General features: G+C 41.2%; 1 protein-coding gene across 3 annotated transcripts in view; it reads right to left on the bottom strand.

Annotated features, from left to right (window-relative positions):
• Window positions 1–25,606, bottom strand: part of ATG5 (autophagy related 5) — a 116,978-nt gene extending 91,372 nt beyond the window's left edge. The window contains exons 1-3 of one of the 3 annotated variants that reach the window (XM_036316883.1): window positions 25,305–25,606; window positions 13,645–13,810; window positions 8,027–8,154 (exon numbers count right to left, since the gene is read on the bottom strand). In XM_036316883.1, coding sequence (XP_036172776.1) covers window positions 8,027–8,154; window positions 13,645–13,752 — 236 coding nt within the window. In that variant the 5' untranslated portion in view covers window positions 13,753–13,810; window positions 25,305–25,606. Of the gene's footprint in view, window positions 1–8,026; window positions 8,155–13,644; window positions 13,811–25,304 lie in introns of those variants that run through there. The other 2 variants (XM_036316882.1, XM_036316884.1) reach the window with 2 other exon arrangements.
• Between the last annotated feature and the right edge of the window lie 2,102 nt (window positions 25,607–27,708).

Raw genomic sequence — 27,708 nt, 5'->3', positions numbered from 1 at the left:
CTGTCCTTACCACCCCCAACTGTCCTCATCCATAGGTGTACGATTTTTCTCCAGTCTCTTCCTGCACCCCCTCTTTCTCACCCCTACACCCCTCCCCCCTCCCCCCAGAATAGTCAGTCCACTCCCTTTCTATGCCCCTATATTCACCAGTTTATTCTGTTCGTCAGATTATTTATTCACTTGATTTTTTAGATTCACTTGATAGATGTGTATTTGTTGTTCATAACTGGTATCTTTACCTTTTTCTTCTTCCTCTTTTTAAAGGATACCTTTCAGCATTTCATATAATACTGGTTTGGTGGTGATGAACTCCTTTAGCTTTTTCTTATCTGTGAAGCTCTTTATCTGACCTTCAATTCTGAATGATAGCTTTGCTGGATAAAGTAATCTTGATTGTAGGTTCTTGCTATTCATCACTTTGAACATTTCTTGCCACTCCCTTCTGGCCTGCATAGTTTCTGCTGATAAATCAGCTGACGGTCATATGGGTATTCCCTTGTAGGTAACTGACTGTCTTTCTCTTGCTGCTTTTAAGATTCTCTCTTTGTCTTTTGCCCTTTGCATTTTAATTATGATGTGTCTTGGTGTGGTCCTCTTTGGATTCCTTTTGTTTGGGGTTCTCTGAGCTTCCTGGACTTGTGAGTCTATTTCTTTCACCAGGTAGGGGAGTTTTCTGTCATTATTTCTTCAAATAGGTTTTCAATATCTTGTTCTCTCTCTCTTCTTCTGGCACCCCCATAATTCGAATGTTGGTACGCTTGAAGTTGTCCCAGAGGCTCCTTAAACTATCTTCATATTTTTGGATTCTTTTTCTTTTTGCTTTTCTGGTTGGGTGTTTTTTGCTTCTTCGTATTTCAAATCGTTGACTTGATTCTTGGGATCCTCTAGTCTGCTGTTGGAACTCTGTATAATATTCTTTATTTCAGTCGGTGTATGCTTAATTTCTAGTTGGTCCTTTTTCATATCCTCGAGGGTCTCACTAGATTTCTGGAGGGTCTCACTAAATTTATCGGCAGTTTCTAGAAAATTCTTGAAAAACCTTATAACTGTGGTTTTGAACTCTATATCCAGTAGTTTGCTTTCCTCCATTTCTGTCATTTGTGACCTGTTTCTTTGTCTCCGCATTTTTTATGCTTCACTGTGTTGACAGAGTGGCTTTCTGTGCTAGGTGTCCTATAGGGCCCAGTGACTCAGCCTCCCCAATTACCTGAGGTGGACACTCTTGATGCACCCCTTTGTGGGCTTTGTGCACAGTCTTGTTGTAGTTATGCCTTGATTGTTGAAGGTATTACTGGGAGGAATTGACCTCCAGGCCAATTGGCTGTGAGAATCAGCTGTGTCTACGGTGGGAGAACTTCTGTGCTGGAGATACCCTTATGGGGCAAGACTTGCTTCAGTGGGGCTTTGGTGCTCACAGAGTCTGCCCCCTGAGTGTGTCCCTTATGGATCTGAGGAGTTGTAATCTGGATGGTCCCACTCTGACCACTGAGTACACTGGCTCTTGGATCTCTACAGAGGTGCTAATTTAGCCTCTGCCTGAGGCTACCCAGCAGGAGCTATGAAGAGATCTGCAGATTCCTCTTCTTTGTTTGGGGTTTGGAGGTTCCCAGATGAGGCCCAGCTGTGAAGCAATGCAAACTGCTGAGGGGCCTTGGGCCTTCTTTTGGAAGTTCTGGGTCTCTCTGACCCAGCTGCAGTTTGTTAGGTAATTTTCAGATTGCAAAGGTCCAGGCATTTCATATGCAAAAGCCTCTTCACACAGCTTGGGTGGGGAGGGGTCTCAGGGAATCAACAGGACAGAGCAAGCAGCTAGGACTGATCCTCAGTCCTACCCTAAGAGGCCCCGCGTCTCAATGTCCTGGTAATCGCTGCAAGCACCTCTGAGAGAAAGCCTCCCTCAAGTTCCGACCAATGCCAGACAGTCCAGTTTCTCCCCGTATGAGTCTGGGTCCCCAGAGACTTGCCCAGAACTGGAGTTCAGAGCAGTCAGGAGCTTGAGACTCCCTCCCGATTGGAAAAAACAACCGCATCCTCAGTTGCCAGCCCTTTCCACGTGGGCCTCCATACCTCTGCACTTTACTTCTGCACCTCATCTGAGTCTCAGTGTGCTTTTCTCTTTCCTTCTAGTTGTAGAATTTCCACTCAGCCAGCCTTCCTGTGGTTCTGGATGATGTCCGTTTTGTCTTTTAGTTGTATTTTTGAAGTGGTAGTGCAAGGCAGCAATTTCCAGTGTTTACCTATGCTGCCATCTTGGTTTCCTCTAATTTATATTTAAATACAGATGAAGTACAGTCGGCCTTGACTTACGAGTTTAATTCGTTCCGAGACCGAGCTCATTAAGGAGCTTGTTAACTCAAATTACTCTGTCAACTCAATGCAAAAAATCGGCCGAGAGACAGCTGGTATCTCAAAAACCTCGTTAGTCAGGACACTCGTAAGTCAAGGCCCCACTGTATTAATATAAACAAGAATTCTAAAAATATAAAAACTTAAGAATAAAATAATTACTTATTTCTTTCCTTAAAAAATATCTTTTTATTGATTTCAGAGGAAGGGAGAGGAAGAGAAAAATAGAAACATCCATGATGAGAGAGAATCATTGATTGGCTGCCTCCTGCAACCCCCCCCCCCCCCCCCCCGCACTGGGGATCATGCCCGCAACCCGTGCATGTGTCCTTGACTGGAATCGAACCTGGGACTCTTCAGTCCGTATGCCGACGCTCTAGCTAAGCCAAACCAGCTAGGCCAAAACTACTTATTTCTATTGTAAAAGTATATCGTTCATATGTGGCTCAAAGCAGATGTTTATGTCAGAATGATTCTGATGCGAGAATACTAACTCAAAAAAAATACACTATCTTAATTGATTCTAAGATTATTTCTTTCTAATGAACCTATTAATATGCAATAAAATCTCTAAAGGAAAACAGAACTAGCAAACATTAAAGGTACTAAATTTCTTACACTATAATCTGATTTACATCAAGGACTTCAAAAGTACAAACTTGCACAACTCCTCTAAACAGATATTCTAGATAGTTTTGTCAAGAGGTTCCTAACCCACAAAATAGAAACCACAATACGCTGTAACTATAAGTAAATCATAATGTAGCCATTGTTACTACTGCCAATCTAACCTAAATTAAATAGCAAAGGAAGTGGTGAGGATTTTAACCTGGAATATATATCAGAAGAGGATCCAACTAGCTAAAGGTTCAATCTATATTGCCCTAAAAAAATGGTTGCACCAGAATACTTAGTGTTAGGTCTATTTTCACATTTTATTCATTTTCTTTCTCTTCCTTAAACTGCTCTTGTTTTTTCTAAATCCAATTTTCAAAATAAATTAATATTTTCATTTTTCTTTGCATAAGGTTGTTTCTTCTTTACCCTTTCATTAGTGCTAACATACATATACACAACTGGCTCACAGCATAGCAATAGTGGATATGCTCTGAAGCCAGCCAAGGGTGCTCATTCTAGTCTAAACATCTGTAGTCAGACAGCAAACCAGTAGTCTAAAATCAGCACTGACAGCAATCTTCCCCACATACTAGAGAACTATTGTCCCACTCCATTTCACTGAAATAAATGCAGCCTGTTCATAAGTTTGCTGCATTCACTGAATAAAAAAAAAAAGGTGTAACTCAAATGAAAACCAAAGTAATTTAATGATTGCAATCAATTTTGCCTTTATCCATGGCACAAACAACTGTAGACTAGCACTGTGTTTTACAGCTTTCTAAGCCTATTCTTATGCACAAAAATGTACAAAAATAACCAATAACCAACGGACTATTGCATGTATAAAATGCTATAAGTAATCCACATTTCAAATATCTAGTTTACAGAATAATTTATAAAATTCTAGAAATTTACAACCTGAGAAAAATGATTAGAATGGAGAAGTGCCTTCATAACATTTATGATTAAGGTGTTAAAAGTTATTTTGTTAAAATTTACTTTTGAAATCACCTAGGTACACTATTAAGTTCTGGGTCATTCTACTACATCTATGCTTAAAATCAACATTAATATTTGCTTCTTTTTTTAATTCAAAAGGTAGTTTCAATTTCTTACTTTCAATTTCTTACTTTTTTTAATTCAAAAGGTAGCTTCAATTTCTTACTTTCCTGAAAATAAGTCAATTTACACAAAATAATATCCCATTAGAAAGACTTGTTTTATAGTTGACGAAAAGAGAAGCTTTTCTAAGTTTTGTATCTGAAGGCCTAAAATCTAAACCAGTGTTAGGGTATACTATGAAGTATTCTTTAGAAGAACTATTCTCTTAAAATAAGTAATATAAAAGTAACAAACAAATTTTGAACATTTGAGTTATGGTACAAGAAACTTCACTCTTTAAAATGCAATGTTAGAGCACCCTCTGCTGACTAATCAACTCAAATCACTCCAAAAAAAACAACCAAGAGCCTTACATTTGAGTTAGATCAGCCCTTTCCTCTTCCCAAGTGATTTTAAAAAGTTAAAGGACTGTAGAAGCTAAAGCACCAATCAGATAAAACCTCCTTGGAATCTCTCTACAAATCAACAACATATTAAGTACTCGTTAAGTGTATGACACTGCTCTTAAATATTCTGCTATTCTAATCTGGACAAATTAACATAAACAATTAGAAAAAAATACATAGAACTGGAGAAAACAACAACTGACAAATAGAATATCAGGAGGTGTGGTAGAAACAGCCCTGAACTAAAACTCTCAAAATCTGGTCCTACTTGCTTATTTGCACAAGTTATTTTATTTATTTTTAGCTTTCTCAGTTTTCTCAATAAAAGAAACTAATTTAAATTCATCCATTCCTTAAACAAACATTGACTTAGCATATCTTACATGCTACTGCTTAAGGTACAAAGCCCCAGCTTAAGCATCTCATGCAGATATTTAAACAATTATAAAAACAATAAGTACAAATAGGAAAAGAATTTGTAAAGGGAAAAGGAATAAATGTTCTTTCTTTTTTAAAATAAATTGTCTAAACTGGTGTTTAATTTACTTTCTCACTTGAATTTATTTAAAACTCCAAATAATCCTATATAATAAAAGCCTAATATGCAAATAGACAGAACAGCAGAACCACCAGTGGAACAACCGGTCGCTATGACGTGCACTAACCACCAGGGGGCAGACGCTCAATGAGGAGCTGCCCCCTGCCCGCAGGCCCTAGGCCAGCCAAGGCGGTGCCAATGGGCCCCCCCACCCCAATCACTCTGCCAGTCACCCCGCAGAGGGAGGCAACCAGCAGTGGTGGCAGGAGGCGGGGCCAGTGAGCGGGCGGCGCCAGGCCAGCCAAGGTGGGTACCAGCAGTCCCCCCAAACCCCATTGCCCCACAGATCAGCCCTGATCTCCAGCTAGGCCTAGGGACCCTACTCATGCACAATTTTGTGCATTGGGCCTCTTGTCAAGTATAAGAAAGATGCTATCATCCTACTCAAATAAATGCACCTCTACTCTTAAGATACTTGTATGGTCTCCAAAGCCCACATCATAGAAAGCTTCAGTGGTAGCAGCACAATGATTACCCTATCCTATGAGACTTACTGCTTAATTAAATGCCAGGTAGTTACTGATAGCCTATTTCCAGGAAGATAATTCTTTTAACACAGGAAAAAACTGCTATTGTTGGGAACAAAGAGAGAAAAGATCAAGACTTAGCTCAGAAGTCCTGGATTACACTCACGCCTCTGAAAATTATTCATTCCTTATATGGAGTACTTAACCATACTAAAGGAAAGTGTACCTAAAGCAATTAAATACAATGAGCTTATAGCAAGACAAGACATAACTATGCAAGTGGTAGCATACATAAAAAGTTAACACCCCCAAAACTAAAATGAACAAAGATCCATGAACACAATTACTTTCATATAAGCTCTCTAAAAGGGGAAATAATTTCACTGTTTAATGAAAGACATTCAAAGGGACAAATACTGACAAAGTAGGAACATGATATATTTATGCCAAAAATATTACTCTGTAGTAACAGTGATATATGGGACCAAATATTACTTGATAGCATATGTAGAATACAAACCAATAGAATACAAACCATATCAAATACAAAAATAGCCTCCACACAAGACAGATTAAAACAGCATCTGAAGGGTGATAACAATCATCATTTACTATAAAAGCTAAACTGAGGTTTCCCATCTTTTCTAGGATTTCTCAATTGGGGAGTGGTTTTACATCCCACGAAGAGCACTATTATCATGACTAGAGGGAATATTGGTGCTAGTAGGTAGAGGCAAGAGCTGATGCTAAAAATCCTACAATGTTCAGGGTAGCTCTCCCCAACAAAGAATTATCCAGGTCAAAGTGTCAATAGGGCCTTTGTTGGGAAATCCTGCTCTACAATGGTTAAAATAGCAAAGCCTGGTGTCACACAGATTCTTACAATAATCTATAACAAATACACATAAACAATGCAATTACAATATTAAATTAGAATATAGATAGATCTGTCAAGAACATAGCTATGTCTTATTATTATTCACCTACAATCTTTCCCCATCTCTCCTTTCCCACTACTCTCCTGATCCTTGTTTCTCTTATACTTCTTTTAAGCCACCTTCCCATTCCAAAACCTCCAATTCTTCTGAGAAATAAAAATACCCAGAAAAAAACACTAATTTATCTATCTTGCCTGAGGTCTAGAACTATTCAAGAGTCATGAATCTGATATATGATCATGAAGCTCAGTACTGGTTTTGTGTGGGGTTTTTTTAATCCTCACCCGAGGATATGTTTCCTCTGATTTTAGAGAGAAAGGAAGGGAGAGAGGGAGAGAAGGAGAGAGAAACATGAAACATCAATGTGAGAGAGAAATATCAATCGGGGCCTCCAACACGTGCCCCGAACCTGCAACCCAGGTATGTGCCCTGACTGGGAATCAAACCTGTGGCCTTTCAGTGCATGGGACAATGCTCCAACCAATTGAGCCACACCAGCCAGGGCAAGGTCAGTATTGTTTTGGTTTTTAAAAAAATTTAAGGAACTTTGTCATCCTGTCCCAGAACCACCTCAAAATGGCAGATATGTGACCAGTAACAACATGAAATATCATCCTATATATTTCTAAACTATTACGAAAAAATTTACTCATGAGCACAAGATGAATTCCAAAAGTTCACTCCTTGTTCTAAACAATCCTTGAATTCAGCCACACTTATTAAACACCTACCAGCTTCCTTTTATTTAAGTCACTTTTAAAACTCATTTTAATAGTCTCATATTCAGAGAACAAGTCCATTTTTAACCTGTTTCTACTCTTCATATTTCATTTAAATTTTGATTCAGTTTGTATGCACTTGGCAGCATTTCAACACTTATAACCATTTTTTCATATTCTTCTCTCTGCAATTTCTCCGGTTTCATTAAATTTGTTTGGAAGCACAACAAACAAAACTCCCAATAATAGAGGAAGTATAAAATAAATCATCTGTATATGGATAAACACAGATTCAGGATTTATTTTCAATATAACTCTTAAAAAATAATATAATGCCAAAATTATTTTTCACATAAAAAGGAAATCAATATACTTTAAATACTAAACCAAGGCTAGATAAAATGTGCTTATGGCATACTGATCAACTAAATGTGGCCATCAGTTTGAAAGATGCCATTGGAGATAATCATGCTTATATATAAAGATCTGTAAAGATTTTAGAGATAGAAACAAAGTTGAAGTGTCACAGAGTGACTTATTTATAAAGGGGTTTTAAATATATTTGAAAAAACAACAAGCCATAAACAAATATATTATTATAGCATATAAAAATCTATTAAAAATATACAAATCTAATCTCCCATGAATCCAAATGGGAGGCAGAAATATTTTCAATAAAATAGTCTAATAATAGCTTAAAATTTACTGAGTTATGTGAGCTAAGCCAGTGATTTCTTTCTTTACAGAAGGTTTTAAAAATTGCTTCAGGGCACTATACCTTCTTACGGTTAGCATATACTCAATGTTTAATAATGCAGAAAAATTCACTCACCATTTCAGTGGCGTGCCTTCATGTTCAAACCATATCTCACTAATGTCTTCTTGTCTCATAACCTTCTGAAAGTGCTTTTTCACTTTGTCAGTTACCAACGTCAAATAACTTACTCTTGGCAAAAGTAACTGAAATGAAAATTTGTAAAACCGTATTTATTTACTATTAAAATAAATTTTTGAATTTTAAGGAAAAACAACCATGTTCTCTGCATTATTTTGAATATTCCACACAAATCAAAGGCTAAAGGTTAAGATGTTTAAAATTTTCTTATGAGATCATTACTTTAAGTACAGCTTATAGCATAAATGCCTGGAATAAGCAACACAAATCTAAGTACACTCTTTCTATAATTTCCTCCAAATAAAAGAACAATGTAACCAAATGCCATACTATTTAGGGTACTTAGTATTTCAAGCAACTTTAACTTAAAAATATCAATCAACTTTATAAAAATAATTAAATTGTTCTGAGAGCATAATCAACTCAGTTCTACTGTATACCTTGATTGGTCAATTAGGACTTCTCAACTGCTCTCTCATGTTTTGAAAATCTACTATGTACTAGATTAGTTGCAATGATGAATACCAAGACAAAGACATAATCTGCCCTCTATATGAGGCTAAAGTAGAGGTTTAAAAAGTGAGTATTTTTATAACTACTTACAAAAATATTCATGGCGGCAACAGATCTTTAAAAGTCAAATAGAAATTTTCATTTGATGAACAACAGGGGCCATTACGATACCATGAAAATAAGAATGGCATGATAAGAAACAGTATTTGAGGAACATTCTAGCAGTTGTACATAAAAGACTAAAAGGAGATTATAGACAGGAAATCTGTTAAGGAAATATTACATGAGGAGATGATGGGGATCAAGAAATGGGCCGAAACCGGTTTGGCTCAGTGGATAGAGCATCGGCCTGCGGACTGAAGGGTCCCAGGTTCGATTCCGGTCAAGGGCATGTACCTGGGTTGCGGGCATATCCCCAGTAGGAGATGTGCAGGAGACAGCTGATCGATGTTTCTCTTTCATCGATGTTTCTAACTATCTTTCTCCCTTCCTCTCTGTGAAAAATCAATAAAATATATTAAAAAAAAAAAAAGAAAAAAAAAAAAGAAATGGAAAAGTGGGGAAGGTCTGGAGATCAGTCAGAACAGATTTTGGTGATAAAGTGCAATAAAGTACAAGCTTAAGTATAATGCTGGTTGACTGGTGATCCTACCACTGTCAACTCCCTCAAGCCTATCCTTATGTAGGTTGGGCCCTGAACTTCGGAGAGAAGAGTTTGGGAGGGAATATTGGGCTAGGTAAAGCCTCAATTGGATTAGTGTGAAAGCCGTCACTGTTTTCCCCCCAGGAAAAGTACTCAGAAAGAAAACATAAGATAAATGAAAAGAGAACACTGGTAAGAATTCATCTTTTCCTCCTTTGCAGTATAGACCCTCTAGCCATTTCTTGCTTTCCTAAGCTTCTGTTTTCTTTTGCTGGTAAAATTGTTTTGATACTCTTTTTCAGCTGCTTTTGTGTGTCTAACTGCATCTTTTTTCATACTGCTCATTTAAGGTTATGTCTTCTGATCAGTAAATCAAGTAGAACTACTAGGCTGGGGTATATATACAAAGGGAAATATTCTGGTTAAAGGAAGTGATATTTAATCACTGAAGCTCAAGATAACAGGCTCCATGTAGGTAAGAGAACATAACAGTGATCCTAGAGACTATAGAGAATGATGGTGTGGGAGGCATGCTCCAGAATGGAATAGATCAGTGATGGCGAACCTTTTGAGCTCGGCGTGTCAGCATTTTGAAAAACCCTAACTTAACTCTGGTGCTATGTCACATACAGAAATTTTTTGATATTTGCAACCATAGTAAAACAAAGACTTATATTTTTGATATTTATTTTATATATTTAAATGCCATTTAACAAAGAAAACTCAACCAAAAAAATGAGCTCGCGTGTCACCTTTGACACGCATGTCATAGGTTCGCCATCACTGGAATAGATGGTATTAATACTATAAACAAGCTGTTGGATATTATTGTGGATTCAAAAGAACATAAGGTCCTCTTTTATAAAGAAACAACTAGAATGTGATAGAAAAGAAAAGAAAAGAAAAGAAAAGGGGAACTAACGCTAGTATAAGGAAAAGCACTCGTTGCTTTACAGGAAGTAGTACCACTCTATTTTATATACAATTTAAATAACTTTCCAAAATCATATTCATTACATAAATGGCAAAAAAAAGATTCATTAAAGTCAGAAATAACAGCATCAAATATAGGTGTAACATGGACAGTCTCTATGAAGTTAAAACAGCATGGTAACTGAACCATTTAAAAAAATAAATACATATAATCTATCAGTCAAATAAGCTCTATATTATAAGTCTGAACTTTAACTTAAAATGTCTGTTGGGCATTTAATAATAATAATAATAATGATAATCTGTTCTGTAGAGAATGATATTAACCTATGGAGATTGCAAGAAGAAAGACACATTAGGACTAATGAGTATAGACATCAGCTCCTGATTTAGGGAGTGTGGTACTACATGCCTATGGTTTAATCAAAGTTGCTGAAAAATTCTCAAATGATTTTCATGAAACAAAAACTTCTTTACAATAAGGAAATGAAGAACATTAGAATGTAAGCTCCATTAAGACAGGAATATTTGTGTTTGGTTCACTGCTACAGTCCCAATGCCCCCAACATTATAGTAGGCACACAATAAATATTTACTGCACGAATTAGAGATGTCAAAAGTTAAAGTAGGACAAAAGGCCAAAAACATTAATTAATAAAGAATGCCCCTCCTTAAGACAGAATCTACAGGGAAGTGTACTTAGAATCTTCTGTTCCAAATTGGCCTATGGTAGTAATCTATAACATATAAATATCTACAGTAACTCTAAGAAATAACTCTAAGACTTAAGAATGACTATATTAGATACAATTTATCTAGTAAATTTTAAATAAGTAGCTAGTAAATAAAAAGGTAAAAATGAAAAGAAAATAACAGCAAAAAGACATCATCCTGCCTGTACATTCAGATTGTACCACTGTTTTTTCATAGGTGCATCTCACTGGTTTACTTTTTTAAATCCTGGTAAAATATACCTAGCATAAAATTTTCCCTATTAACCATTTTTAAGTGTATAGTTCAGCAGCATTAAATACATTCACACTGCTGTGCAACCATGAACACTGTCCATTCTCCTGAATGTTTCATCATCTCAAACTCAAATTCCATACCTATTAAACAATAATGACCCCATTGTTCTCTTCCCCCTGGCCCCCTAGGTCATCACTTTTCTACTTTCTGTCTTTTGGTTAAGACTATTCTAGGTACCTCATAGAAATAGATCATAAGTCCTGGTCATGTGGCTCAGTTGGTTGAGCATCATCCCATGCACCAAGAGGTCACTGGTTTGATTCCAGGGCAGGGCACATGCCCTGGTTGTGGGCTTGATCCCCAGTAGGGGGCATGCAGGAGGCCTCCCACTGATGTTTCTCTCTCATTGATGTTTCTCTCTCTCTCCCCCCTCTCACAAATCAATAAAAGCATATCTTAAAAAGTAAATCCTCAAAAAAAAAAAGTAAATGGATCATAAAATATGTCCCTATGTCCCTTCCTGCACGCCCCCTGCTGGGGAGCCCACAATCCAGGCATGTGCTCTGACTGGGAATCCAACTGGCAACCTCCTGATGTATAGGTCGATGCTCAACCACAGAGCTACACCAGCCGGGTTCAAACATCATATTCTGATTCAAAAGTAAACAGACTTAAATGATATATTTTTAAGTTTTTGCCACTTTGACAACTAGATGCATATTTTCCTCTGTTCAGGCACTATTAGAAAGCTATTCAAGGTTAAAAATTTTAATTAAAATAGAAAAATCTAGTTTGGAAATAAAACAAAAATGCTATCCTAACCCATATAGAAGAATTAGAGGAAAAATATATATAACAAATGAAATTCTTCTAAAAATAAACTATGGCCACATTTTGTTTTTAATTACAAGTTTTTCTAAAGGCAGAAAAGAAAATTGTTGAGCTTTCCAGCAGTCTGACTTCCCATCATTCAAGCAGGCTTAGGAGCAGTGCTGCCTCCCAAACAGACAAGTGAAAATGCAAAGGGCAAGCTTTACTAAGGTGAAACAAGGGATAGTCCAGAATCATATAGACATTTCCCACTTTTCTAGAACCTCCTGGGTAAATGATATTATGTATATATGAGACACAAAAAGAAAAAAACTCAAACAATGACAACCGAGAATGTCTATGCCTATTAGGTGCTATTCAGTAAACAAGCAGGGCACTATTATTTTTGACAGAGGCTTAGGTTTGGATTATACATGCACCCAGAAAAAAACAAAAAAAAACCAAAAAAAAAACAGGCTACATCCAGAAGATATTTGATATTCTTTTTTAGAACAGATAATAACTCAAACCACAAATCTACATGCAACAATTTGTTACTAAATAATATCTATACTAATAAAAGGGTGATATGCTAATTAGACCGGGTCAACCGGCCATCTTCCGGACGTCTGACTTCCTTCCAGACAAAGCCATGGTGGTGGGGGCCAAGGCAGAGGCAGTTAGGGGCAATCAGGCTGGCAGGGGAGGGCAGTTGGGGATGAGATCAGGCTGGCAGGGGAGGGCAGCTGGGGGCAAGATCAGGCTAGCAGGGGAAGGCAGTTGGGGGCAACCAGGCCAGCAGGGGAGGGCAGTTGGGGGCGAGATCAGGCCAGCAGGGGAGGGCAGTTAGGGGTGATCAGGCAGGCAGAGGTAGTTGGGGTCGAGATCAGGCCAGCAGGGGAGAGCAGTTGGGTGCGAGATTAGGGCGGCAGGGGAGGGCAGTTAGGGGCGATCAGGCAGGCAGGCAGAGGGGTTAGGGGCAATCAGGCAGGAGGCAGAGGCAGTTAGGGGTGGTCAGGCAGGCAAGCAGGTGAGCAGTTAGGAGCCAGCGGTCCCAGATTGCGAAAGGGATGTCTGACTGCCAGTTTAGGCCCGATCTCTGTGGGATCAGTCCTAAACTGGCAGTTGGACATCCCTGAAGGGGTCCCCAATTGGAGAGGGTGCAGGCTGGCTGAGGGGAACTCCCCCACCCCTGTGCATGAATTTCGTGCACCAGGCCACTAGTATTTTATATAATATAGAGTAGCTCAATGACATGTGAAAAGCATATACTTATGTTCATATGTTCACTGAGCTATGATAAAGAATTTGTCAAACAGTTGCTTGGAACCACCTCAAGACGAAAGAATCAAATCTGAATGTATTATTTTCAAAACAGCTTCCTGTTAAAAGAAAAACAGCACATAACTTCTGATTCCATCATCAATATATACATATGTGCATAAGAAAAACAAAGTCAAGAAGGTCCCATAACAACATGTCAACAGTGTTTTTCCCCTCTGGGTGGTAAGAATAGAAGCAATTTTAATTTCATTTGTTTTGCTGATCTGTGTTTTCTAATTTTCCATAATAAAAGCATATACTAATTACATATAAAATGTTAAACAACAGCCTCCAGGTTTTTAGAGTTTTATTTATAAAAATGAACAAAGTTAGATATCCCATTTGCCACCACCAACATACTTACATAATATGGTTCTGCCTCCCGTTCAGTTATCTCATCCTGATATAGGGTGAAGCAAGTTGGAATTCGACCAAACCACACATCTCGAAGCACATCTTTATCATCTGTCATTCTTCCAGTGATTAAAGCAGTACATATAGGCTAAATTCTTTTTTCAACCAAAGCTAAACTGAAAATAAAATGCGGAGCATTAATCAGATCCTTGCAAGGATGAATGCCCTGCTCTGAAACAAAGAAAGATTTTAGGAAAAAATGAATGCCCAAATCAGTGCAACAAATTCTAAATGCAGAGTTATTACTTATTTAAAGGGATCACAGATGTAAACAATTCAAAATTACAACATAGGCTAACTAATGAGCCACAGCCAAAGTTAAACTATAGATACATCATTTTCAAGCCTTATCTAAAGTGAACTCTTCAATGATGTCCTAAGGTCCTTAGAGTGCAACACCAAAATATCCCACAATTATCCCTGCCCTATATATATTTTTAAATACATATTTTTATTGATTTCAGAGAGGAAGAGGGAGGGAGAGAGAGATAGAAACATAAATGATGGGAGAATCACTGATCAGCTGTCTCCTGCATATCCCACACTGGGGATTGAGTCCGCAACCTGGGCATGTGCCCTGACCGGGAATCGAACCATGACCTCCTACTTAATAGGTTGACACTCAACCTCTGAGCCACAATGGCCGGGCCCTGCCCCATATTTAAACCTCTCCCACTCCAGATACTATCAATATTTGATTTTACCAGTATTTCCCATCTTATTTACTACTAGAGGCCAGTACATGAATTCATGCAGATTGAAAGGAAATTAATTAGAAAATATTTTAATATCGCTATTCGCCCTTTCTCTATAATAAAAGTGTCAACCAAATTCACGATCGGCAATGACAGATGGAAACACACGTGTGCGACTGGCACCAGCGAGAGCTTTATATGTATTGCGCATGCCTGAGTCAACTGAGTCTTTTATAGATATAGAATAAACTTGCTTAATTAGACTTGTTTTCTGATTTAGCTAAACTATTTTCAGGCCAGTGAAGTACCCCAACTTCTCTTTCAGGTAACTGTCAGCAACACAGCAATAAATATCAACATGAAGCAGGTTATTATTGTAGATCACGCAGGGAGTACAAAGGGTAAAATATTTAACTGCAGCAGTGTTTGATTATATTCTGCGTAGTGAGAAAATCTGAAGTCATTTTCAAGGTCCACCATTTCTTACTTCTTTTCAGTCGGGTCAAGTTTCTAAGCTTTTTAAACCTCTGTTTTCCAGCTAAGGAAAAGAAAAAAGGATTCCACTGAGTTTCCTACCTACATACTCCAGGACTTCTGTGAGGATCAAATGAGATGAGGCACGGGAAAACACTTCACAGACATTTGGTTAAAGTGTGAAATGTTTCCATCTGGGTCTATAGCAAGTCGTGTTCCTGGGCTGAAGAAACTGCAAGGAGGCTAGTCGTCGCTAGGGAGAGGAAGGCGGTCGTTGCTACGTGACGTCATTACCCGGTGCCCATAGCCACCGTTTCTGGGCTGGGCTGTGGGCCACATTTTGCACCATGGGGTCTCAGCAGCATTGGCTGTGATTTGGTGGGCTGTTGCTCAGAGGTGGTGGCGGGGCCTGTGTCCCACTTGGGGGAAGCTGAGTGTTGCTTTGTGGGAGCCAGGTCCACGGTGCCATTTCTCTGTGTGTGTCACGGCAGGTCCAGTGTTGAGCGTCTGCCCCCTGGTGGCCAATGTGCATCATAGCGACTGGTTGGACACTTAGCATATTAGCCTTTTATATGCTATATCGAATATAAATAGATACTTCATTTTAAACACTCTAGCAAAACTGGCCCCTTAAAATCTTGCTGTTCTCTTCTACCATCCTCCTGACTAGTATGCTCCTCTCTCATCTGTTCAAATCCTACCTACTCGGCAAACCTACCTCACAATCCTGACCCAATTAGACAGTAAAAGATCTACTCTAAACACAGAATATTCCTTATGCCACAAATAAAGCACTAAATCTGCAATCTGAAATATTCTGAATATGACAGGACATGGCTTTTGACCTCTATAATATCCAACTGTCTTCCAGCACTAATCCTATCTAATAATAGACAAACATGGTAATTAACCGTACCTCCGACATGCTTCCCATTGGTTAATCAGTGCGATATGCAAATTAACTGCCAATCAAGATGGCGGCCACCAGCCAGGCAGCTGAAGTGAACAGGAGGCTTCCTTGCTCCAGTGATGGAGGAAGCCAAGGTTCCCCACCTGCCGCTGCCGGTCTCTGAGCTGCAACTCTAAGAAACAATGTTGCAATTATAGAAGCTAAACAAACCCCAGAAACCTGCTTTCAGCCAGCCGGGCCTCAGAGCTGGAGTTGCAACAGTGTTTCAATTATAGAAGCCAAACAAACCCAGATACCTGCTTTCAGCAGCTGAGGTCTCAGAGTTGGAGCCGAGCCTCAGAGCTAAAGCTGGCTCTCAGTTCCAGTGACAGCCATGGAGGTAAATAAATCCCAAAATAAAAAAAATAAAAATAAAAAAAGGAGAGGTTGGGCGCTTCAGTCACCAGTCAGCCTGAAAATGGCCCTCAGTCCCTCACCCAGACTGGCCAGGCACCCCAGTGGGGACCCCCACCCTGAAGGGGGTGTGACCAGCTGCAAACAGCCATCATCCCCTCATCCAGGCTGGCCAGACACCCAAGCGGGACCCCCACCCTGATCCGGGACACCCTTCAGGGAAAACCAGCTGGCCCCCACCCATGCACCAGGCCTCTATCCTATATAGTAAAAGGGTAATATGCAAACTGACCCTAACAGCAGAATGACTGGTAATGACTGGTCACTATGACACACACTGACCACCAGGGGGCAGACGCTCAATGCAGGAGCTGCCCTCTGGTGGTCAGGGTGCTCTCACATGGGAGGAGCTCTGCTCAGCCACAAGCCAGGCTGATGGCTGCCAGTACAGCGGTGGTGGTGGGAGCCTCTCCTGCCTCCTCAGGAGCACTAAGGATGTCCGACTGCAGTTTAGGCCTGCTCCCCAGTGGCAAATGGACATCGACCAAGGGCTGCCGGGCTGCCAGAGGGATGTCTGATTGCCATCTTAGGCCCAATCCCCCCAGGGAGCAGGCCTAAGCCAGCAGTGGTCATCCCCTGAGGGGTCCCAGACTGCGAGAGGGCACAGGCCGGGCTGAGGGAGTCCCCTCCCCCCCGAGTGCACAAATTTTTGTGCACCAGGCCTCTAGTCTATATAATAAAAGTCTAAGTGACCGTTATGGCTATGATGCACACTGACCACCAGGGGGCAGATGCTCAATGCAGGCACTGCCTCCTGGTGGTCAGTGGGCTCCCACAAGGGGAGTGCCGCTCAGCCAGAAGCCAAGCTCATGGCTGGTGAGCACAGTGCCGGTGGCGGGAGCCTCTCCCACCTCCGCAACAGTGCTAAAGAGCAGCAAACCGAGCAGTAAAGAGCAGCAAGCAGGCAGTCGTTAAAGAGCGAGGGGTCCTGGACTGCGAGAGGGCACAGGCCGGGTGAGGGAACCACCCCTCCCCCCAGTGCACAAATTTCATGCACCAGGCCTCTGGTATTTTATAACTAGATAACACGACAATACACTGTTTGAATAAATGTTGAAATAAATACTGTTGGTAGCTAACTACGGATATTCAATAGCCTTTTACATAAGTTGTGTGTGTATCTATTTCCCATCTTTCATAAGCTAGCTAATTAATAATTTATCATACTGTATCCTGCAGAAACATTTTAAATAATCATATTAGTTTAGCCAAACATCAGCTATTACCACTGAATTATTCAAGCTTTTCTTTTTCTCTCTTCTCTCCCACTGACCAATGTCAAGTATATAAGACTGTCATAAATTAATTAGTCAAAGAGAAAAATTCAAGTAGAGTTCTAAATTTGTATCACTATACTTAAGTACACCTTGGAGGTCAATTACATGTGATGTCATCTACAGGTAAATAAACTGAAAGATAAAAAAATGTGCCCAACTAGAGCACTAATTAACACTCAAACCATAAGAATTCTGGTCACCTGAACTGAGACCAGTGCTCATTCCAGCATACCCATGTTTTAACTTTTATTAAGATATTAGAGGCCCGGTGCACTAATTCGTGCATGGGTGGGGTCCCTCGGCCTAGCTGGCGATTGGGGCCAATCGGGACCATGGGAGGTTGGTGGAGGGGGGAAAGGCCGCAGGAGGTTGGCCTGCCAGGGGGAGAGTCTGCGGGAAGTTGGCCTGGGAGAGGGACTGCAGGAGGTTGGCTGGCTGGGGTAGGTTGGCTGTGGGAGCGCATTGATCACCAGGGGGCAGCTCCTGCAATGAGCGTCTGCCCCCTGGTGGTCAGTGCACATCACAGCAACTGGTCGACCGGTTGTTCAGTTGTTCGGTCATTTGGTTGCTTAGGCTATGTATACATATACTAGAGGCCCAGTGCACAAAATTTGTGCACAGGGGGCAGGGCTCCCTCACCCCGGCCTGCACCCTCGCCAATCTGGGACCTCTCGGGGGATGTCCAACTGACTCTCTCAATCCGGGACCACTGGCTCCTAACTGCTCACTTGTCTGACTGCCTGATCACCCTTAACCACCTCTGCCTGCCTGATTGCCCCTAACCACCTCTGCCTGCCTGCCTGATCACCGCTAACTGCTCCCCTACTGGCCTGATCACTCCTAACTGCTCCCCTGCTAGTCTGATCGCCTCTGCCTCATTCTGCACCCAGGACCCAGGATTCCCACCTCCAGCTGGTCGCAGGCACCCAGTACCCAGGCTTCCCTCCCTCTGGTTGGCCGCAGGCACCCAGAACCTGGGCCGGCCACAGCCACAGGGCACCATGGGTGGGTGGCTTTGCCCAGGCTGCAGCTGCAGGAGGCAGCTGATCGATGTTTCCCTCGTATCAATGTTTCTCTCTATCCCTCTCCCTTCTTCTCTGTGAAATCAATAAAATATATTTAAAACAAAACAAAAACAAAAAACCTAGCTCCAGCACTTGCTGATACCTCAAGTAACTTCTCTGTTTTCTCATCTGTAAAATGAGAATAACATCACTTACCACATAAAATATATAAAAATTAAATTAATACATGTTCTTAGAACTATGCCTATAACACTATAAAGTATCTATCATGATTTACAGAACAAGACCATGTCTCAAAAAATGTTTAAAAGTCCTAAAGACTTCAAGAACTAAGAACAACCAAAAGCATTATATGTTTTATGTCATTCTTTATTTCAGACTGTTCTTTTTTCATAGTTACTATATCTTTTTCATACTGTTGAGCATTTTTAACATCATTACTCTGAACTCTGTTTCAGATAAGTTTCTTATCTCTGCCTCATTTATCTCTTCTTCTGGAGAATTCGCTAGTTCTTTCATTTGGGGATTTTTCTTTGTTTCCTCATTTTAGTTGTCTTGGTTTTTGAGTCCTAATGAACTGGCTTCATATTCCACATTTTGAACCCCCACATCATAGTGCCTCTCAGGAGTTCAGTTTTGTTTATCGCTATCTATCCTATATAATAAAGGGCTAATATGCAAATGGCCATCACGCCATAACGGCTCAGACACTCAACACTGGGAAGAGAGGAATGGTGCTCGTATTGTGTAGGGGTGGTTTCAAGAACATGAGGGTTGCCAAAACCGGTTTGGCTCAGTGGATAGAGCGTCGGCCTGCGGACTGAAAGGTCCCAGGTTCGATTCCGGTCAAGGGCATGTACCTTGGTTGCGGGCACATCCCCAGTAGGAGATGTGCAGAAGGCGGCTGATCGATGTTTCTCTCTCATCGATGTTTCTAACTCTCTATCTCTCTCCCTTCCTCTCTGTAAAAAATCAATAAAATATAAAAAAAAAAAAAAAAAAAAGAACATGAGGGTAAGGTGGAAAGGCAGCTCCGAGACGAAGTGAAGGCAGTGCCAGCAGCCAGGGGAAGGAAGGCCTATTCTTGCACGAATCTTCGTGCATCAGACCTCTAGTCCTATCTAATAAAAGGCTAATATGCAAATCGACCAAATGGCAGAACAACTGGTTGCTATGACACTCACTGACCACCAGGGGTCAGAAGCTCAATGCAGGAGCTGCCCCGTGGTGGTCAGTGCACTCCCACAGGGGGCGCGCCACTCAGCCAGAAGCCGGGCTCATGGCTGGCGAGCACAGCGGCAGTGGCAGGATCTTTTCCTGCCTCCACAGAAGCACCAGGGATGTCCGATTGCCAGCTTAGACCCACTGGAAGCAGGCCTAACCCAGCAGTCGGACATCCCCTGAGGGCTCCCAGACTGCAAGAGGGCACAGGCCAGGTTGAGGGCTCCTCCCCAAAGTGCACAAATTTCGTGCAATGGGCCTCTATTCCTAGAGGCCTCTAGTAAGCTTATAATAAAGATTTTTTCATCTCTGCTTTCTAACGTCATATTCTTTCCATCACACCATACTGATTGCCAGTGTGCTTCCAACTCCTAAATGTCGTTATAATGAAATGTTACTTTCAGAAAGGAGAGGAGGGAATAAATAAAATATCAATATATCCTTTAGTGTTCAGAGAAGAATTTTAAAAGATATGGAAATTGAAGAATGGGTAGAATATGGACAGGCAACGAGAAGAAGTTACTTATGACAAACTAGCATAGACAAAGGCAGGAAATGAGCAGAAGCAGTACGTGTGCAAACATTTTAGGAAAAGTCAATATCACACATAGATCCTGGGCAAATCACTTTACTTCACTAAGCCTCAATTTCCTTACCTATATAAAGTCCACCAAGCTATTCTGAAAAAAAAAACAAAAAAAAAAAAAAAACTATAGTGTTTGACATGGTATTGGGCACAGAGTTAAGTGCTGAGAAATAAATTATTATTCTTTTAACATCATATCTGTAAATGTAAACTGAGACTAGATCATAAGGCATACCAAATAGAATATTGATTCTCAAATTTCATCCAATAAGCCTCAAGAACCTGTAAAGTTTTGTAATAAAATAAAAACAACTGGCAGCAGTGCACAAAAGGAAATCCTAAGTCAGAGTGAATATAGCCAGGAAGCAATTTCAGCAACTAGGACATATAATAATGATTGCCTGACCTAGGCTGGTAGCAATGCAATGAGAGAGAGAGATGAGGTCTTTCCAAGGAAGAATGAATAGAAGTTGGTGAAAATCTGGCTGAGGAACAAAGAACAGGACAGAGAAGATTTAAATGCTGACAGCAGGCAATAGAGCATCGGTTCTCAACCTGTGAGTCGCGACCCCTTTGGCAGTCGAACAACCCTTTCACAGGGGTCGCCTAAGACCATCCTGCATATCAGATATTTACATTACGATTCATAACAGTAGCAACATTACAGTTATGAAGTATCAACAAAAATAATTTTATGGTTGGGTCACAACATGAGAAACTGTATTTAAAGGGCCAGAAGGTTGAGAACCACTGCAATAGAGTAAGGTAGGTAGTTAAGGGGTTCTGAAATCAGACTGACATGGGTTTAAACCTTGACTTCCACCTATAAGCTGTGTGTCCTTAGACAACAAATCTGACATCTCTGAACCTCATATCTGTAAACTGAAGATATTTCTAATGTCAGAGGGCTCTTGGGTGTTTAGCACCTAGTTACCACTCAATAAATGAAAAAGTGTTCAATATATGTTTTCTTTGTGCTTCCATGGTCCCTCTACTTGAGCTTCCTTTCCCTCCTCTTTTGCCAAACTCTTAATCTTTTTTAAAAGTCAGCTAAGCAACCTCCAATTTAATTACTTCTACAATAGCATGTTATAACCATTCACTGAGATAAGTTCATCTTATCTGTTTCTTGCCTCTCCCCATACCGAACCGAGAGTTCCTTGACAGCAGAAACTGGATACCTTTGTACCCACAATATTAGCATAATTAACACATAGCAGGCTCTGGAATTTTTGTTGAACAACTGGCAAATATACATAAATATATAAAATTAGAGGCTCAGTGCACGAAATTTGTACACTCAGGGGGGGGTCCCTCAGCCTGGCCTGCACCCTCTTGCAGTCCGGGAGCCCTCGGGGGATGTTCGACTGATGGCTCAGGCCCGCTCCTCTGTGGGCCCCCCTTGGGGGACATTCAATTGATGGCTTAGGCCCAGTCCCTTAGTGCTGCTGCAGTGGCGGGATAGGCTCCCGCCACCGCTGCTGCGCTCCCCAGCGGTGAGTCCGGCTTCTGGCCGAGTGGCGCTCCCCCTAGGAGGCAGCTCCTGTGTTGAGCGTCTGCCCCCTGGTGAACAGTGTGTGTCATAGCAACCAGTCATTCCGCAGTTCAGTCAATTTGCAATTAGCCTTTTATTATATAGGATAAGTCCAAAAGTTATACTAGTTATTAAAAAAAACTTTTCCACCTAAATGCTTTCCCAAACCAATACAATCACACTTTTTTTTTTTTAAATATATTTTATTGATTTTTTACAGAGAGGAAGGGAGAGAGATAGAGAGTCAGAAACATCGATGAGAGAGAAACATCGATCAGCTGCCTCCTGCACACCTCCTACTGGGGATGTGCCCGCAACCCAGGCACATGCCCTTGACCGGAATCGAACCTGGGGCCCTTCAGTCCGCAGGCCGACGCTCTATCCACTGAGCCAAACCGGTTTCGGCACAATCACACTTTAATCAATTTTCATTATTTTAGAAAAATACTTTTCCTTCTCATATACACTACACTATCATCATCATATATCCAATTTGAAGGCAATGTTTTAGAAGCACAGAAATCCCAACCTATGAGGCAGTATACTAGAAATAAGCTTCTGAAGGGCAGGCATTACTTCTTGATAGCTGTGTTCTCTAGATCTAATTCAGAGCTTGGAACAGAGCAGGTGCCCAACCAACAACATTTCACAAATAGCCTAGTGAATATGGCAAAAATATAATGAACAATTAACAGTCCCTTTCACACTACAAACCAAGAAAGGCTAACCAATTACCCGAAGCTATTTTGCTGATAAAATCCCCAACTACCTAGAAATTACTTAAAATATCAAATGCCTACTTGCAGTAAATTTGTAAACATCTAAAAATAATAATCTATACTGGTTGATCTCTCTTTAAATTAATGAACACTAACCTAAAAAGTGGGCTCTAAGTACTGACCAGGGTTCCTCCACTTCCCTAGTCCATTTATTCTCCCACTGTCCTACATAACCATTTCGTACCTCTGCTCTCCTCAAATTTTCACATCTCCTTCCTCACTCTCTCTCAGCTAAGGACCTGGCTTCTGAAAACCTGGCTTCTAATTTCTTCTACCTTATATCTAAAGACCATGGGTTCTTTTTTTTTTTGAATTATTTTTTCTTGTTTAAAGTATTATATATGTCTCCTTTTTTCCCCCATTGACTCCCTCCAGCCCGCCCCAGCCCCCTTCCCCCCCAGGTCTTCAGCATCTTATTGTCTGTGTCCAAGGGTTATGTATATATGAATATAAGGTCTTTGGTTGATAACCTCCCACCCACACACCCCCTTCCCTCAAGATCAGCGGTTCTCAACCTTCCTAATGCCGCAACCCTTTAATACAGTTCCTCATGTTGTGGTGACCCCAATTTCATTGTTACAAATTGAACATAATTAAAGCATAGTGATTAATCACAAAAACAATATGTAATTATATATGTGTTTTCCGATGGTCTTAGGCGACCCCTGTGAAAGGGTCGTTCGACCCCCAAAGGGGTCGCGACCCACAGGTTGAGAACCACTGCTCAAGATCAAGGGTTCTCAACAAGGATTTTAATGAGTAGCCCCACCCTTCCCTGGGAGTTAGAAAAACCTCACCTACCTCCGAATGTTGAAGGCTCCAGGGCTCAGTCCTTGAACCATGCCTTTGGAGGATTCTCATGGCTTTAAATATCACTTGTACAGTAACAATTCCCACATTTATATTCTGAACTCCAGTTTCATATATACTACTGTGTATTGACATTTCATTTGAAAATTTAACATGTTGCGAAACTGAGTGATTTCAGATCTTCCTCCCTGCTCTCCCTACTACTCTGTGGTCTTCCCAAAATTACTAAGTGCTAATTGCTCTATTCTTTAGTGATCAGGCTCTAAACTTTGGAGTCATCCTTGACCCCTCTTCACATCTGAAGACTCTAGCTTAGACCCAAGTAAAAAGATCTGCCCTTTCTCACCACCTCCACTATTACCACGGATCCAAGTCACCGTGACCTTTAACCTGGGAAAATGCAATAGCCAATAGGTCTCATTTCTGCCCTTGCTGCATGCAGACAACATAGCAATCAGAAAGATCCTTTTAAACACAAGTCAGATCAGTTTATTCTCATTCAAAGTAAAAACTAAAGTTCTTACAAAGTCCTACAAGGCCACACACCACTTGGCCCCATTCTGCCCTGATTATTTGCTTCTCTTCCCCCATGCTCACTCAGTTCCAGCCAAACTGGCTGCCTCAGGGAATTTGGGGTTGCTCTGATTGATGGCTCTTTCTGCTACATCCATACGGCACCCTTCTTCATCACTTTTAGGTCTCTGCTCAAATATCATCTCCTCTAAGGCCACCACTGCAATTTCCTATGCACACCACCGGCATTCCCCTTCACTGCTTTATTTTTCTCTCCCTGGCACTTGTGACTACATGCTAAATGTTTTAATTAACTTTTATACTGTCTTCCCTCCTCCCACCAAGGTGAACTTCATGATGGCAGGGATTTTTATTGTCTCGTCCATTGTTCTGTTTTGTTTACTTTTTGTTCATTTGTTAAATTCATAAAGCTAACCTACACTCGAAGTGCACACATTATCCTAAAAACTTATATCCATATAATACTATCCTGTTAATTTCCCCCCACTTTTAACCAGCTCATATCTGAGGATCAAAGCACATCTTTAAATCTAGTACAAAATTCTAAAATTCCCCTCAACTACTCCACTCCACCCAACATCTTTACTTTCAAATTCAAAATTCAACCAACAATGGATTTCCTATGGAAATCACAAATAATTCAGTTCAGATCAAAGTACCCACGGTCCCCAAAACTCTGAGACTTAACAAGTGAATTCTCAAGGGTCTCGGAAGCGCAGTGCTGTATCATGGTGCCTGGATTCTGTTTCTTGACGAAGACCTGCTGTGCCCCCACCCCCACCCCCAATAAAGATCTAGAACCAATCCAGTTTCCCCAGCTTCCTCAAGTTCTTGGGGTATGATTTGGAAATAATCCAAAGTATAAATGAAAGTTCGTGAGAATACTTTGCCAACAGGAAATGGCTTTAACAGTAAGTATTATTAAAATGAGTGTCGAATGAATGCCTTTGAGAAAATAAGTTGGAGGAAATACCCACCGAATTCAGACAGAATTGAACTGCCTGTGAAATGGTTGGTTTAAACAACTGTTCCACGAAAAACAGAGGTTTTAAACGAAAACTCTAGAGCCTGGGCTTCCTAGCCCAGCCAGGAAGACAGACGCATTCCCGGAGAGAGCGCACAGGCACCACGGGCCGGCCCCGCCTCCCCGCGAGCGGCCACCTCCACCCGCCGCCGCCGTCCGACCGAGCGCTCCGCTAGCCCGCCATTCGCCCCTCCTTCTACCACACCTACCTGGCACCTCCCCACCCTCCTCCTGCGGGCATTTCTTCATTTGGGGGGCGGGGGACACACACACAGACAAACACCCTACCAGAAGCGCCGGCTCCTCCTCCGGCTCTCCGCACCGGCGAAGCAGATCCGTTCTCGTTCCCGGCCCCGGCCCCGGCCCCGGCCCGCCGGCGGCGCAGGGTACTTGACACACGGTCCCGCAAAGACGCGGGAGCCCGGAGTCCCCAGAGGCCGCGCAGCCGCAGAAAGTACCGGCGAGGTGGTCGGAGCCGAGCCCTGCTGCACTTCCGCCCTCCGCGATCCAGCAAAGACAACCGGCAGCGCCGTGGAGCCCTGGAAGCCCACCCCGAGTCCAGTTACCCAGGGCGCCCGGAGATGACGTCACGGGACCCCACGTGGCCCGCACTCCGCTCTCCGCCCTCCGAGTTCAACCCAGCCCAGCCCTGAGCGGAGACTGGAGCCGCGCTTGAGCATGCGCAGACGGAGCGAGCGCAGGCGGGTAGGGTCAAGCCCCTGGCAAGTCCACAGCTTCTACCTTGGAATAGACTAGAGCAGCGGTTCTCAACCTGTGGGTCGCGACCCCTTTGGCGGTCAACCGACCCTTTCACAGGGGTCGCCTAAGACCCTCCTGCATATCAGATATTTACATTACGATTCATAACAGTAGCAACATTGCAGTTATGAAGTAGCAACGAAAATAATTTTATGGTTGGGTCACAACATGAGAAACTGTATTTAAAGGGCCAGAAGGTTGAGAACCACTGGACTAGAGCCTCCCGCCTCTCACATCGTCATCTCTCTTGGGGAGGTTAACATGACAATTCTGTAAGAGCAGAGAGTTTTAAAAATACTGAGGCACTGCCTCTCTGGAGCTTGCTGTCAGCCTCCCTCTCCTGCCTTCGCAGGATAATTTTAATAAAACATTGGTTTTCAAAGTGTTTTTATATCTATTTTCTCTTCTAAACTTTGTCAGAATCACAGCAGAGATTAATAACCACATTTAACACAAGGCTAAAATATGTGAATACTCAAGTCCTTCCATCCATCCAAAAGTGTACATCTATAGCTTCCTGTTTGTGAAAATAAGCAATTGGTAAACTTATTCCTAAAGAGTGTCTGAATTAGATCTATCCAGAAGCTTAACCAGGTATTTAACGTTTTTCTCTTCATTAATCTTGCCAAAATATGGTTAAGTAAATACTGTGCTGAGACCCAAAATAGGTTCCTGATAATTGGAAAAATTAGGGAAATCCTAGTTGTAGCCACAAGATTCTTTTTGAAAGACTAATTCTTCTTGAAGGTTGACTAGTCCAATAATTCTCAAATGGCAAATCATAACCCAATGGTGGTGGGTCATCAAATCAAGGTAGGAAGTCATGACTAGCATTTTTTTTAATGTTTTAAAAAAATTTTTTTGAGAGAGAAACATCGATTTGTGGTTCCACTCATTTATACATTCACTGGGTGCTTCTTGTATGTGCCGTGATTGGAGATGGAACCCGAAATCTTGAAGTATTGGGACAATGCTCTGACCAACTGAGCTACCTGGCCAGGGCCATTTTAGCTTTAATGATAGATTTTTATTCACTTTGTCATTCAGTCATTTAAACATTCCTGAGGTCATATATTATGTGCTTGGTAAAGTGAAAATAGCTCTTAAACAACAGCAAAGAAAATTTGAATATGTATTTTAAGGTCACAATTTGGAACACATTCCCTATGACTACCATGTCATGTACCATATATAATTCTATCACTGTTACAAATAAAATATGGGTTTCTATTGAAAATATTGTGTTATATGACTATATGATTACAGTTCTCAGAACTTTTTATCTTCTTGTCTACACAAATGGATTATATAGGAGTGGATTAAAGCAATATGTCAAATATTCTTTGGAAATAATATATATATATTCAGAACTCGTGTATTTGTGTTTCACTTTTTGATTCCAATAAATTAATATTATTCTAAAATTTTTTTAATTAGATTTGACTCTTCCCGTATGAATATCTATATATATAAAAGGCTAATATGCAAAGTGTCCCCTTGGGAGTTCGACTGGGAGACTGGGAATTCGATCACTCGCCATGATGTGTGCTGACCACCAGGGGGCAGCGTGGAATGAAGGGAGGCCCTGGCCAGCAGCCGCAGGACCCTGATCGGCCCTGATCGCCTGGTAGGCCTAGGAACCCTGCCCATGCACAAATTTCATGCACCGGGCCTCTAGTATTTCTATAAAAAGCTTTTATTAAAAAACTGAGACAAATAAGTCAAGCAGTTTTCAATCTCTTTTCTATTTTTTTAAAAATATATTTTATTGATTTTTTTACAGAGAGGAAGGGAGATGGATAGAGAGTTAGAAACATCAATGAGATAGAAACATCCATCAGTTGCCTCCTGCACACTCCCTACTGGGGATGTGCCTGCAACCAAGGTACATGGCCTTGACCGGAATCAAACCTGGGACCCTTGAGTCCACAGG

The sequence above is a fragment of the Myotis myotis genome, unplaced genomic scaffold (genome assembly GCF_014108235.1).
Source record: "Myotis myotis isolate mMyoMyo1 unplaced genomic scaffold, mMyoMyo1.p scaffold_m19_p_7, whole genome shotgun sequence".
Classification (NCBI taxonomy): domain Eukaryota; kingdom Metazoa; phylum Chordata; class Mammalia; order Chiroptera; family Vespertilionidae; genus Myotis; species Myotis myotis.
The sequence above is the reverse complement of the archived record's forward strand: the minus strand, read 5'-3'. Positions and strand labels throughout refer to the sequence as shown.